The following is a 16,556-nucleotide window of genomic DNA, read 5'->3' as shown; positions in this document are numbered from 1 at the left end:
AAAAAAGTTAAGAAAATATATATTCATGATTACATTTTATTACAAATGAACTATTTTTTTTTTTATTACATTTATCTACATAGTAATTTATTTATTTTTCAATTTTGCAGGTTTGGTCCTCGATAGAGATTAAGCACATCTAACCATCAATTATAAACCAATACTTCCGGTCCTTGATTGGGCTTTATTCTGTGAAACCTTAATACATATATGGAATAACCGTTTTATAAAAGCAATAAACCCTGTGAAGCCGTGGTTTACAGCTAAGGGGGTTTTAGGCACTCCACTAAAGATTGTTGCTTTATTAGAATACCGTATTGAAAATCATCCTGTCCAGATCATTTGTAACTGAAGCCAGCGCTGTGAAGTGTGTGACGTGTGTGACGTGTGTGTGCTCACCTGTCTGTCGGTGAGTGTGTAGATGAACTGCAGGTCTGGGCTGAAGAGTGTGTCCCGCAGCACCGGACTGCCCTCGCTCACCGGGACGCTCTCGTACAGCAGCGCCGGCCGCGACGGACTCACCGAATTAACCAGAATCTGACAAAACACAAGCCACAGCAAGACCATTAACATCTCATTAATATCCCATAACACCAGACCAAACGCTTGGATCATGTGAAAACACAGACATCATTACAGTAATGACATCAGAGCTGTGACTATAATCATCTGAGTCTGCGTGTCTCAGGAGAGAACCGAGAGAGATGAGAGCGATCGAACCCAACATCGCACGAATACAAGAGGATCAGATACATCAGCCACGAACTGAATCACACCATGAAGACAGACGCATTCATACAATCCACTTCTAAACACACCTCGCTTCACACACTGACGGCTACTCATCTGAAAGACAAAAATCATCAAAACCACTGGCTCTCCATCAAATGTCAAAGTATTTCCATTATTAATCATTGTGATTCATTCAAACTGCAAACTCTGTGCAAACGAATCAATTAGCACTCGACTTTTACAAGCAGAGACAAGAATGAACAAACATTTAGCAAGAAAAACCACAATCAAGTTAAAGGGATCATTAAGTAAACTCAGTTTGAAGATAATTAGCAGAATACGCATGAAAATGTTGTTTTCCACCACTACTGTTCAAAAGTTAGATTTTTTTAAAAATAATGTTTTACATTTAGTTAGCAAATACACATTAAAATTGATTAAATTGATTTTCTATTGTTACAAATTGATATATTTATTTGGTCTTGAATCCTGAAAAATAAAATGCGTCATGGTTTGCACACAAATATTGAGCAGAACAACTGTTTTCATCATTGATAATAATCAGAAATGTTTCTTGAGCAGTAAATCATCATATTTTCATGATTTCTGAAGATCATGTGACACTGAAGACTGGAGGAATGATGCTGAAAATACAGCGGAGCATCACAGAAATAAATTACACTTTAACACAGATTCACACAGAAAACAGATATTTTAAATTGTAATAATATTTCACAATTATGATGTTTTTCCTGTATCTTTAATCAAAAAAATGCAGCCTTGGCAAGCAGAAGAGTCTTCGATTAAAAATGTTTTTAAAAATCTCACCGACCACAAACTTTGGAACAGTACACAGCTTTCTGTGAAGAATGGGTCGAACTGAAGTCGTTATTCACTACAAACGTCTCTATCTGTGATCTAAAGAAGAAACACAGTCACAGGTTTGCATCGACACTCGACTGAATGATGACAGATGTTTCATTCAGATACAATGAGCATAAATGAGTGTATGAATGTAATGAGACCCGGGGGAAGTATATATTACTAATGTAAATCTGATCTGGCTGTTCGTGCATGTTGAACACATCCATCTCTTCTATTGCTCTCAGTAAACATGCAGCATTAACCGAGCAGCGTCTCTGACGGTGATGCAGTGATCGCTCTCCTGCGAACACACGCTTCTGCGCTTCAGCTAACAGGATATGAGGAGAGAGTATCTGTAGAGTCTGTTAATATAGCAACATTTCATCTCAAATCACTTACACACACCGAGCATACATGAATGAGCAACACACACATCAAATCCAGTTTTATTGCCATTACAGACCCAATGCAGGGAAGATATTAAAACAAGCTGATACTTCAGTGTCTTTGAGATATTATAGTAGTATTTATTCATATTTTGAAATGTCATATGACATTTTCAATTTTCATTTTAATTTCAGGAAAAGTTTTAAGGTCTTTTTTAAATATGCCTATATCGTTTTTTTTATATGTGTCTCTGGAGCACAAAGCAGTCTTAAGTCTCTGGGGTAAATTTGTAGCAAAAGCCAAAAATATTGTGTGGGTCAAAATTATTGATTTTTCTTTTATGACAAAAGTAATTAGGATATTAAGTAAAGATCATGTTCCATGAAGATATATTTTAAAAATTTCCTACCGTATATCAAAACTTATTTTGATCATTTATTCAGCTTTCAGATGATGTATAACTCAATTTTTTAAATGAGCTTTCATTTTATATATATATATATATATATATATATATATATATATATATATATATATATATATATTTTTTTTTTTTTTTTTTTTTTTTCATTTTAGCAAAAGTTTTAGCATTTTTGTTTTTTTAGCATTTTTTAAATACATCTATACCGTTTTTATTATTTTCTCATTTAATTTTTTATTATTTTAGTAATGCATGTTAAGTATTAAATGATTACCACAAGTTAAACTAAGACATGCTACCTTGGCAACTATTTGAAATAAAATAAGTTTAAGGCTACTTAATTATTTAAAAAATTATTTGTTTTAATTTTAGTTAACTATAAGAACTCTGCAACACAATGAAATGACAGTAACCTTAAACAACACAATGATTAGACACAATAAATACAATATAACCCAAACATCTTCACACTAAATTTCACTTCCTAATAATTCAAGACTTCTTTTAAAACAAAACATTAATGCTGTTAGAAAGTTTGCTGAAATGTCTAAACAATATTAGTTTTTTATTCATCTGGAAGCTCTAACCATGATTGAGATCAGATTATCAGATTATTCAAACCCTGCTGTGAGACAGGTTTCATGTGTTTACATGCATAAGAGAGAATCGGACGGTTTCCAGATGATGCTCTCTTTCACAGACGTGACGCTGATGTATCTGTGCTTACCAGGACTACAGGAAGTCAAATAAACACACGACAGGAAGAGAAACACGCCAGTATCTGCTCCAGACGTCAAATCATGAGAGCACCACAGATTATTATTGTTAACTAAAACCATAAATCACATTTTCACGTCGTGTTTAGGCTCCTGACAGTCACACAGGTTCTAGATTTCACAAGTGCATGAGAAGAGGAGTTTGTGTGTCTCTTGTGTGTCAGTCTGAGGATAATTAAAGAGGAGCACTCTTCATCACATCACATCAGGCGCTGGTGAAGTAACGTGAGGTCTGATGCTGGTGTGGTGATACTGACAGATCTCACACTGTGATGCTGCTGATGCTGGATCAGGTTTCAGAGACTGCAGACATCATGCCATTCACTTTAAACATGCGCCGACTAAATTTAGCACAGTTCCAGCTGTATGCAAACTCTCATGAAATATTAATCAGACTAGAACAGAAACAAAAACACACGCATACCCAAACTGTCTGTGAATGACTCGTTTACACAATCTAGAGCTGCTGCGTGATAATACACACACACACACACACACACACAGTAAACAATGTAGAAATACTGTGGGAAATGCAGTAAACACACACACATACCCGGCACCCACCAGAGACACAAATAGCACAAACACAGGAAGAGTGTGTGTGTGTGTGTGTGTAATCTGCACTCACTAGAGGACTGGTCTTCCTCAGGGAGAAGTAGGCGATTATCAAAGCACCGATGCCTAAAATGAGTGTTTAAGGAAGCCAGACGTAATTAAATGATGAAATATTCCATTTCCTGTCCCTTGATATTACTGCGGCGTCCACCCACCCACACACACACACACACACACACACACACACACATCCAAACAACATCTGAAAGAATCAGAGTCACAAAAACTGCCATCAGTCAGCTGCCCAAAGTTAGAAATCTGCCCAGCCTGTTCCTCTTTAATTCAAGACAAGCAGAAAAACCACCAGAGCAACGGAGGGAGAGAAAAACATCTTCACTGTTTAAATATTAAAGCCATTCATTGTTCATTTGAGTTAAATCAAATATATATATATACCTAAAGAGAGAGACATTCACTCACACACTCACTCACAGACACACTCAAATACACTCTCACACTTACCCACACACACGCAGATACACACACACACACACACAGCAGTGGTGTGTTGACAGCTGGGTGGTCGCCCGGCAACCAGGTGGGAAACAGATGCTGAAGCTGCGGTCTGGCCTGTTGCCACGGTAACAGCGGGGGCATCGACCCCTGGACGCTCTGAACTCACAGCGAGTGTTTAGAGCTTCAGAGCGACCACGAGACAACGCCAGCGACGACAATTAAGAGTGAAGAGAGTATCAATCCGCACCCGTGTGTGTGTGTGTGTGTGTGTGTGTAATCAACAGAGCTCTAGCGGGGTCTGGAAGGAAGTTCTTGAGATCAAACAGGAAGTGAACAAAGTTTGAATGAAGGGCAAAGAAGCTCAGTCGCTCTGGGTTTCAGGACTGCACTTATCAAATTGCACTAATTAGACGATGAAAAATATATTCTGAAGTCAGATCTGAGTCGAATCTCATCCCTGGTTAATAAACTAACTTACTACTGTTATTCTGACTTTCTCAACATTTTCAAATCTTGCCGAGATAGCATCATAACTGAACAATACATATAACATTAATTGAACAATAATATGTTAAATTAATATGGTACTACATTAATACAATGGTATTATCTGGAGATAAACCGATTTTAATAACATGAAAAAAAAATAACATTAAATTATCATTTAATTAGACAAATGAAATGCTTTAGTAATGAATTAATATGTAATCGATGAAAGAATCTTGAGCAATGCTCTTCAAATAAAGTGTGAACTGAATGTATTTTTAAAGACTATTAAATAAAAGCAGAGAAACACCTAAAAGATAATGAAATTCATTTCAGATAGTTTCATGATTGGTTTTATGGACTATATTTCAAATGACCGTGGTATTACCATCTAATGCCATCACCACAGCACATGTGTGTGTATAAACAGCTCTTCCTTGAGGAACCGATGGAAACAATAGAAATGAATCATGGGAACTTCATGTTCTGGGAAAAGGAGTGTCTGTCAGAGAAAAACCCGGGCACATATAAAACGTCTTTAAAGTCATGGCAGAGATCTGATCAAAGGATTCAGAGGCCAGGACAGCCCATCCCACACACACACACACACACACACACGAGGGCAGGAAGGAGCAGCAGTGGCTCATAACACACAGGAAGATGTTAATTCACTTCCACAGGTGTTCAGTACATTTCCTCTTTCAGCATTCCTCAAATCCCTGCTCAAAAAATTTATTACATTAAATTAAATGTAATAAAATTAAATATGTAATAAAATGTAATAAAAAAAAAACAAATAAATAAACAAATTAAATAAGATTAAAAAAATAAAATCGTGCACAAAACATTAAAGTAAAACTAAATAGAAAAAAATATCATTAAATCATTAAATCACGACCCTAATTGACAAATTATACACGAGAGTTATTTGCTCTGTACCAAACACAACATAAAGGGTATCATTAGTTAAAGTGGCGTTATTAAAACTAACTAAATATTTAAAATAGAAATATTATACATATATATATATATATATATATAGGGAGCACCGTTGGAGAACAGGAAAAACACCTCAGTACAAAAGCACATAATATACACACATTTAATAGCAAAATACTACAACCCGAATTCCGGAAAAGTTGGGACGTTTTTAAAATTTTAATTAAATGAAAACTAAAAGACTTTCAAATCACATGAGCCAATATTTTATTCACAATAGAACATAGATAACATAGCAAATGTTTAAACTGAGAAAGTTTACAATTTTATGCACAAAATGAGCTCATTTCAATTTTGATTTCTGCTACAGGTCTCAAAATAGTTGGGACGGGGCATGTTTACCATGGTGTAGCATCTCCTTTTCTTTTCAAAACAGTTTGAAGACGTCTGGGCATTGAGGCTATGAGTTGCTGGAGTTTTGCTGTTGGAATTTGGTCCCATTCTTGCCTTATATAGATTTCCAGCTGCTGAAGAGTTCGTGGTCGTCTTTGACGTATTTTTCGTTTAATGATGCGCCAAATGTTCTCTATAGGTGAAAGATCTGGACTGCAGGCAGGCCAGGTTAGCACCCGGACTCTTCTACGACGAAGCCATGCTGTTGTTATAGCTGCAGTATGTGGTTTTGCATTGTCCTGCTGAAATAAACAAGGCCTTCCCTGAAATAGACGTTGTTTGGAGGGAAGCATATGTTGCTCTAAAACCTTTATATACCTTTCAGCATTCACAGAGCCTTCCAAAACATGCAAGCTGCCCATACCGTATGCACTTATGCACCCCCATACCATCAGAGATGCTGGCTTTTGAACTGAACGCTGATAACATGCTGGAAGGTCTCCCTCCTCTTTAGCCCGGAGGACACGGCGTCCGTGATTTCCAACAAGAATGTCAAATTTGGACTCGTCTGACCATAAAACACTATTCCACTTTGAAATAGTCCATTTTAAATGAGCCTTGGCCCACAGGACACGACGGCGCTTCTGGACCATGTTCACATATGGCTTCCTTTTTGCATGATAGAGCTTTAGTTGGCATCTGCTGATGGCACGGCGGATTGTGTTTACCGACAGTGGTTTCTGAAAGTATTCCTGGGCCCATTTAGTAATGTCATTGACACAATCATGCCGATGAGTGATGCAGTGTCGTCTGAGAGCCCGAAGACCACGGGCATCCAATAAAGGTCTCCGGCCTTGTCCCTTACGCACAGAGATTTCTCCAGTTTCTCTGAATCTTTTGATGATGTTATGCACTGTAGATGATGAGATTTGCAAAGCCTTTGCAATTTGACGTTGAGGAACATTGTTTTTAAAGTTTTCCACAATTTTTTTACGCAGTCTTTCACAGATTGGAGAGCCTCTGCCCATCTTTACTTCTGAGAGACTCTGCTTCTCTAAGACAAAGCTTTTATAGCTAATCATGTTACAGACCTGATATCAATTAACTAGATGTTCTCCCAGCTGAATCTTTTCAAAACTGCTTGCTTTTTTAGCCATTTGTTGCCCCCGTGCCAACTTTTTTGAGACCTGTAGCAGGCATTAAATTTTAAATGAGCTAATTAAGTGCATAAAAGTGTAAAATTTCTCAGTTTAAACATTTGCTACGTTATCTATGTTCTATTGTGAATAAAATATTGGCTCATGTGATTTGAAATTCCTTTAGTTTTCATTTTATTAAAATTTAAAAAACGTCCCAACTTTTCCGGAATTCGGGTTGTACACTAATATTAACAAAATTATCATATCATAGTTACATCATAGGCAGCATTTTAAAGTATCAGAGGTGTGCTCCTGACGCACATCAATAGTGACATCAGAAATCAATAGAGTCACACCTCTCGTGTGCTTCACCTGTGTGTCATTTATGGGCCTCTTTTTCAGTTAGGATGCTGTCTATGTAGGGAACATACACTGCTCTCTCATATCTCCCTCTGCTTTTGAGATGCTACTAACTGTGAGTGCTCAACTAGTGTGTGTGTGTGCATCTAATCCAACAGGTTGCTATGGTAACCCCTCCTGAAGCATTAAGCGCTGATCGCTGCAGAACACGGCCAATCAACAGATCAATCAAAATGATTAGCTGGAGTACAGCAGAAGATCACAGCTAATACACAGCGCAATTACACAGCAGAAACGACCCTGACTGACACACATACACACACACACACACACAGACAGGCTTTTGACCAACATTAATCAGACAGTATTCAGAGAGCACTGCATTGCTGACAGACAGATACAGTAAATATGGTACAGTAAAGACACCGAGTGTTATTTTGTGTCCTCTGGGGATTCACAGCGCTTTCCTAATAAGACATCCGTCTCCTGGCAACAGTTTCTATTAGCTAATTAACAGCCTAAATGAGGACATGCTTATTTTTGGCATCAGCACACATGCAAAAGATTAAAAGGACGCTTCACCCAAAAATGAAATCCTGTCATCATCCACTCAGCCGCATGTTGATCTAAGCCGGTTTGAGTTTACTCTACAGAACACACTCTTCTGCGTTTAATGAAAGGAAACGCTGACCAGCGGCTGTTATGCTCCAAATGATAAGAGTATCACAACAGCAGCGCAGAAGTCTGGCTTCCTGTGAACATGATTCAGTCGTGTCTGGTTTCTCACACGAAGATACAGTGCACATGACTTATGAAGCTTCACTGGAGATTGAGATCATTTCTGAAGCAAAAGATATGAGAATGAGTGAGTCATGACAAAAATAATTAATTCCACACACTTATACACCATCTGTTTTCAAAAAGAGAGAATCTTTAAGTGCATAGCCACAAATAAAATATTATATAATAAATACAAATATCATAATATTTATTTTATTATTTTTTTTTTAATATTTAGCTTAATTTTTATTTAGTTATTAGAATCACAATAAAATAATTATATTATTATTATCAATAATAAAATAATATTTTAAAATCATATTGATATACAAATCACAAACATTTTGGCCAAATTGCCAAAAACACAGCAGAGCACACAAAAAAGCACAATTTACCAATGGTGTTTGTCAACTGATGAAACAAGCATCTAAAAACACTAGCTGTTTTCATTCAGACTCATTTGCATATTAATTCCTCTACATGTGGCCGTGTCACTCAAAAGAGCGCGACTTGATTTTATCCATCAGGAATTGACTGGATGGTAAAAGGTGTCTCTGCACATTATTCTTCAGTATAAATAAAGCAAACATGTAAAACAGGGTCAGTTTTGATTCCATTTTGACATTCAGCAGCATGAGGTCATGTGACTGGTATTTGACATGATTATCATCACATTGATTGTTCTGTAGAGAGCTTCATGTTCACAGAGCTGGAGACTGTGATAATCACACACACGTGTTCACCGCCGCTCAGGGGTTTGACCTCGCCTGATGGAGGGCCACAAACTATTACAAGCCTTTTCTGCTAAGAGCAGAGCAATTGAAAATCCATTCACCCCCCCATCCACCACACACACACACACACACACACACACAGCCTCCATCTGCAGTTACTGGCCCACTAAACAGCACAATACACACACTATCATGAGAGCCACTGACACACTCGCACACACACACATGCACACACACACACACACAGTTTGAACTGTCATTGTGTGGACAAGAGCATGTGAATTTCCTCAAAATGTCTTGTTTTTCCTCAGTAAAAAATAACCGCATTTGGAACGACATGAGTGACCGTAAATTATTTTGATGGGACTAAACCAGTTTTATCTTACTAGTCTGCTTTATACTGTTGATGTATTTATTAACACTTATTGAAATGAGCTTTTAGAATTAACCATTTTCATTATAATTTTAGTTAACATTTTAGTAATTTAAAGTGGTCTTGTCATTTTACTTTTTTTCTGTAGCTTTAATTTTTATTTAAGTTTTTGTTTTTGTAATTTTAGTATTTTTTCTATTTTCTTTAGTAATTTTGTTTAATTATATTTATACATTTATATATTATTTTAGATTTAAACGTTATATTGAATTTAGATAGATGACCGATGACTGTGACCCCTCAACACTGAACTGGTTTACACCTTCATCTAATACCGTAACTAAAGTTCCTATTTCTCAAGATTTCAAACATGCAAACATTTCTTTTAGACTAGACGATTACAAAACTTCTTTTAGTCGTAGCGAACATCCTTATATTTTTCTATCTTTCACTCCTCAAACAGAGGTGAGATGTACAATCAGGCCCACACGACACACACACACACACACACACACAGTAAATCCTCTTTTCTCCCTGACTGAACTGGTTCTCGGGTGGCCGCGACTGTGCACTCGTCAGATGGCTCTTTTGGCCCTGATGTACAGCTCTGTTGGGCTGCCAGTGCTCTCTAGGGATGGGTATAGTTAAGGTTTTAACGGTATTACTACTCTTACCGATACTGCTTAACGGTCCGGTACTTTAACAGTATTGTGTTAGGCAGTCGAAAACTTTGCATTTCTCTGTCTGCACATAATGCACTTTTGAAAGATGCTTTGACAGATTGCTTGTGTTTCCACCCTTACATGCAAAAATTTTGTTGCACTTGTGACAACCAGCGTCGTCTGCATCAACTCTAGTGAAGTTTAACCACACTTTGAAACGTTTTGCTCTCTCTGCCATCGTCACTCTTTGTATTAAGCGGGAGTTTTCATACTGTAAGGGGCCGTTCACATATCGCGTCTAAAAACGCGTGGAAAACGCTAGGCACGCCGCTTTCTGATTTTTTTTCCCCAAAGCCTTTGGGCACTTGCGCTCCTGAGGAGTCTGCCGTTGCTAAGCAACCATGACATGCTCTCTCCATGAAGATGCGGAAATTTCAGCATAAATGGATAAATGGATTTGCGGCACTAAAAATTGCTTGCAGTAGCTCTGCTACTAAATTAATTTAAAAATCCACATACAGCTATCAGCTGTGTGCGCGTCGCGACCACATCGCTTCCATGCGCATACCGCGCACCTACATTTGAAATAAAGAACTTGAGCACGCAAAAGACGCGATATGTAAACGGCCCCTTATGGAAGGCCAAGAGGATCAAATACACGTGAATTTTAACGCGTCAATAACACGTGTAACAAATATGTGTATTTCACGCGTAAACAACACGTATTTAACGCGTTAAATACATGTTGTTTATGCGTGAAAAATCAGCGCGTTTAACGTGTATTTCACGTGTTAAATACGCATTAAATACACGTTAAATATACGTGAAGTACGCGTTAAAAATCAGTTTGAACGGGTCAATGTCATTGGCTGCTGAGGACTTGGGTCAAACCACTTCTGTGAGCTTAGAGGGGTGTACCATTCATAGACAGGCAACCACCATTTAACATGCTATAGATCAGCTTATTCAGCCTTATTTTGTCTTTTTTTTGTATAGCCTATAGAAAAAATATATTTAAATTGCAGTTTTATGAAACATTAATTTTTTACCATTCATGCCTTTTTGTAAATAAACATATTAGCGGACATTCTAGCCTTGATAGTGGTTGAACTTAAAGGGTTAGTAATTAAGCAACAAATCTTTTTTATGGATGGTAACTGTAAAATTATAACTAAAATATTATTAGTAATTAGTTAGTTACTGCAAAATAAATATCATTAAAATAACTAAATTACTAGTTACTGCTGAACTCCGACTTTCAGTAAAAAAAATGGTTTGAACATTCTCCTGCTGAGAAATAACAATTCTGTTATATCTAAGCTGTTCTTTATGTCTGTGTGTGTGTTCGCCCTGCGACACACACTCGTAAAAGAGCTCGCGTCTTTTTTAAGATGCCTTCCTGCGGCTCGTCAGAGCCCCACTCAGCGAGGGAGACCGATACGTCATCTGTGTCTCCTGCCTGGGTGAAGATCATGCAGCGCTGGCGCTCGCTGACGGCGGATGCCCCCACTGCGAGCTGTTGCCATGGTGACTCTGAGGACTCGCCTGGCCTTTTTCTCTGAGCCTGCATTCTCCGCTGCGGCGCCGTAAAAGCATCGCTTCCAGCGGACTCCGGAACCGTCTTCAGCTCAACCGAGCTCGCCGGTTCGCCCTGCTTCACCGCCCCCCCCCCTGCATCGCTTCCCGGTGGGCAGCGCCCGCTGTATGCCGGCGCGTTGTCCGAGGAAGTCGATCTCAGGGCCGCATCGGGGGAAGAGGACACGCGCTCTCTGCTAGCTTCGGGCAGTGAGGGCTGGGCGAGCTCCGAGGATCTCGCGCCTTCTGCTCAGAAGCCCAGCAGACGAGCTGACATCAAGAAGGAGCCGGGGCGAATGCTCGTGTTGGCCGCGATGAGTCTCGGCCGCGAGTGGTTTGCACCAGCGCCCCCCCTCTCGTTCCCGGCTGGATGGTATTTCCCTTTCGGATGAGCGTACTTCTCAAATCCCGCCTCATTTCTTCCTGAGCTTCACGAAGAGGTGGCGAAGGCTTGGAACGCTCCATATTCAGCGCGAACTCGTTCGTCTGTCTCACTAGCATTCTCCACACTGATGATGCTAAAAACAGGAACTACCACTCACTTCCGCCGGTGGAACAGGCGATAGCGACGCACCTTTGTCCGCCCTCTGCTGGACGCCGGCAAAAGCGGTGTTGCCATCTAAAGCCTGCTGTGTCGGCACTACTAACGATGGCTGCTTCATCGAAGCGCAGGTGTACGAGTTCCGCTGTGGCCGAGCTCTCACCCAAGCGCGCCGCTGTTTCAGTTCCAGGAATTGTGACTGTCTCAGCATTTTCTGCAATGCGCAAGCCTGCACAGTTGCCCGCTTGCCTGCACACAAAAGCCGTTATCACAGCTACCCAGATATTTCCCGAAAAAGGTGTAATTTCTGGTGTCCCGGCCACGGCCGATGGTACTATAAATGTAGTGACGATGCCCACTGCTCAGTGCCCATCTCCACATATAAGCACAGCCCTTCACACAGGGCTTGCGCCCATAAAAGCGACTCAAGTCGATCACGCGCACTACATAGTAGACATGCCCACTCCTCAGTGCCCACAATCACTATGTCACACGCGTCATGTGGTTTCTGTAAAAACAAACCCGTGCACGTTCGTCCGGACACGGCCGATGGTGCTATAAATGTAGTGACGATGCACACTCCTCAGTGCCCATCTCCACATGTAAGCACAGCCCTGCACACAGGGCTCGCACACATAAGATCGACACAGGTTGGTCGAGCGCGCCGCATAGTAAACGTGCCCACTCCCCAGTGCTCACATACACTATGTCACATACGGCGCGTGGCTTCTGTAAAAACGAGGCCCGTGCACGTACGCTCTGCACAGGCAGACAGCGAGTTGAAAGTGGTAAATGTGCACATATGCAGCCCACAGTTACTCGCAGACATATCGAGTCCCACGGGACCTGCTCAGCCTTCCCCCAGTCGGTTAAGCGCCGGGACGGGGTCGAGGAGGAGCGATCTGCCCGCTGTGATCAGCGCGCTCCCCGCCTCAAATGCGCAGCACACCCGAGCGCCTCCGTTGCCCGGTCAACAGAGCGCGCTTCGCATCCAGCCCTTAGCCATTCATGCAGGATTGGGTGCTAGGCATTATAAAGAGAGGCTACTAGCTACAGTTTTTCCGACGCCCTCCGCGCTTTTCAGCGCGCATCGAAACTACGGTCAAAACAGAAGTAGCACACATACTTCGGGCCGAAATATCAAAACTGTTGAGCAAAGGGGCTGTAGAGCCTGTGTCTCAAGCTCAAAGCGAGGGGGGGGGGCTGTACAGCAGATACAGATACTGCCCACATATCGACGAGGACACGAACGGTTCAGTAGACTTTTTGCTTTAAATGAATGGTTGTTGTCATGGTGTAAAGAACAGAAACTGCTATTTGTTAATAACTGGAATCTTTTCTGGGAGCGTCCTAGGCTGTTTCGCGCTGATGGATTACACCCCAGCAGAGTCGGAGCGGAGCTGCTCTCTGACAACATCTCCAGGACACTTCGCTCCATGTGATTAGTAAGACAATTCTCTAATAACTATTATGATGAGTTTTGTTCCACCCACTAAAATGATAAAAGTACTTGCGCTGTAAAAACTATTAAGACTGTGTCTGTTCCCCGAATAGTGAGGTCAAAATATAATGTAGGATCTAGAAAAAATCTTATCGTAATTAAACCAGAAAAATGTAAAGTAAATACAATTTTTAAAGTTTGGGCTCATAAATATTAGATCACTCACACCCAAAGCAGTTATTGTAAATGAAATGATCACAGAAAATAGTTTTGATGTACTCTGCTTGACTGAAACCTGGCTAAAACCAAATGATTATTTTGGTCTAATTGAGTCTACTCCACCAAACTACTGTTATAAGCATGAGCCCCGTCAGACTGGTCGTGGCGGAGGTGTTGCAACAATATATAGTGATATTCTCAATGTTACCCAGAAAACAGGATACAGGTTTAACTCTTTTGAAATACTTCTGCTAAATGTTACACTGTCAGACATGCAAAAGAAGTCTAATGTATCTCTTGCTCTGGCTACTGTGTATAGACCACCAGGGCCGTATACATCCATCCATCTCCATCCATCTTCTTCCGCTTATCCGGGGCCGGGTCGCGGGGGCAGCAGTCTAAGCAGAGAACCCCAGACTTCCCTCTCCCTAGACACTTCCTCCAGCTCTTCTGGGGGGACACCGAGGCGTTCCCAGGCCAGCCGGGAGACATAGTCTCTCCAGCGTGTCCTAGGTCTTCCCCGGGGTCTCCTCCCAGTGGGACGCGCCCGGAACACCTTCCCGGGAAGGCGCCCAGGAGGCATCCGGAACAGATGCCCGAGCCACCTCAGCTGACCCCTCTCGATGTGGAGGAGCAGCGGCTCTACTCTGAGCTCCTCCCGGGTGACTGAGCTTCTCACCCTATCTCTAAGGGATCGCCCAGCCACCCTGCGGAGAAAGCTCATTTCGGCCGCCTGTATCCGGGATCTTGTCCTTTCGGTCATGACCCAAAGCTCATGACCATAGGTGAGAGTAGGAACGTAGATTGACCGGTAAATCGAGAGCTTCGCCTTGCGGCTCAGCTCTTTCTTCAACACGACAGACCGGTACATCGACCGCATTACTGCAGAAGCTGCACCGATCCGTCTGTCAATCTCCCGTTCCATCCTTCCCTCACTCGTGAACAAGACCCCAAGATACTTAAACTCCTCCACTTGAGGCAGGAACTCTCCACCAACCTGGAGTGGGCAAGCCACCCTTTTCCGACTGAGGACCATGGCCTCGGATTTGGAGGTGCTGATTCTCATCCCAGCCGCTTCACACTTGGCTGCAAACCGTCCCAGTGCATGCTGAAGGTCCTGGCTTGATGAGGCCAACACGACAACATCATCCGCAAAGAGCAGAGACGAAATCGTGTCGTCACCAAACCTGACCCCCTCCGGCCCCTGGCTGCGCCTAGAAATTCTGTCCATAAAAATCATGAACAGAACCGGCGACAAAGGGCAGCCCTGCCGGAGTCCAACACGCACCGGGAACAAGTCTGACTTACTGCTGGCAATACGAACCAAGCTCCTGCTCCGGTCGTACAGGGACCGGATAGCCCTTAGCAAAGGGCCCCGGACCCCATACTCCCGGAGCACCCTCCACAGGCCGCCGCGAGGGACACAGTCGAATGCCTTCTCCAAATCCACAAAGCACATGTGGACTGGTTGGGCAAACTCCCATGAACCCTCCAGCACCCTGTAGAGGGTATAGAGCTGGTCCAGTGTTCCACGGCCTGGACGAAAACCACACTGTTCCTCCTGAATCCGAGGTTCTACTATCGGCCGGATTCTCCTCTCCAGTACCCTGGCATAGACTTTCCCAGGGAGGCTGAGAAGTGTGATCCCCCTGTAGTTGGAACACACCCTCCGGTCCCCCTTCTTAAAAAGAGGGACCACCACCCCGGTCTGCCATTCCAGAGGCACCGTCCCCGACTGCCACGCGATGCTGCAGAGGCGTGTCAGCCAAGACAGCCCCACAACATCCAGAGACTTGAGGTACTCAGGGCGGATCTCATCCACCCCCGGTGCCTTGCCACCGAGGAGTTTCTTGACTACCTCGGTGACTTCAGCTTGGGTGATTGACGAGTCCACATCTGAGCCCTCAGCCTCTGCTTCCTCAATGGAAGACGTGACAGCGGGATTGAGGAGATCCTCGAAATATTCCTTCCACCGTCCAACGACATCCCCAGTTGAGGTCAACAGCTCCCCACCTTTACTGTAAACAGCATTGGTAGGGCACTGCTTCCCTCTCCTGAGGCGCCGGACGGTTTGCCAGAATCTCTTCGAGGCTGACCGATAGTCCTTCTCCATGGCCTCACCGAACTCCTCCCAGGCCCGAGTTTTTGCCTCCACAACCACCCGTGCTGTAGTCCGCTTGGCCTGCCGGTACCTGTCAGCTGCCTCAGGAGTCCCACAAGCCAACCAGGCCCGATAGGACTCCTCCTTCAGCTTGACGGCATCCCTTACTTCCGGTGTCCACCACCGGGTTTGGGGATTGCCACCTCGACAGGCACCGGAAACCTTACAGCCACAGCTCCGAGCGGCCGCTTCGACAATGGAGGTGGAGAACATGGTCCACTCGGACTCAATATCTCCAGCCTCCCTCGGGATCCGGTCGAAGCTCTGCCGGAGGTGGGAGTTGAAGATCTCTCTGACAGGAGACTCGGCCAAACGTTCCCAGCAGACCCTCACAGTACGTTTGGGTCTGCCGAGTCTGTCCAGCTTCCTCCCCCGCCATCGGATCCAACTCACCACCAGGTGGTGATCGGTTGACAGCTCCGCCCCTCTCTTCACCCGAGTGTCCAAGACATACGGCCGGAGGTCAGATGAAACGACCACAAAGTCGATCATCGACCTACGG

General features: G+C 42.7%; 1 protein-coding gene across 1 annotated transcript in view; it reads right to left on the bottom strand.

Moving 5' to 3' along the window:
- Positions 1–16,556, bottom strand: part of plxna1b (plexin A1b) — a 144,519-nt gene that overhangs the window by 75,750 nt on the left and 52,213 nt on the right. Inside the window, exon 4 of the mRNA XM_059497742.1 lies at positions 400–537. Coding sequence (XP_059353725.1) covers positions 400–537 — 138 coding nt within the window. The remainder of the gene's footprint in view (positions 1–399; positions 538–16,556) is intronic.

The sequence above is a fragment of the Carassius carassius genome, chromosome 17 (genome assembly GCF_963082965.1).
Source record: "Carassius carassius chromosome 17, fCarCar2.1, whole genome shotgun sequence".
Classification (NCBI taxonomy): Eukaryota; Metazoa; Chordata; class Actinopteri; order Cypriniformes; family Cyprinidae; genus Carassius; species Carassius carassius.
The sequence above is the reverse complement of the archived record's forward strand: the minus strand, read 5'-3'. Positions and strand labels throughout refer to the sequence as shown.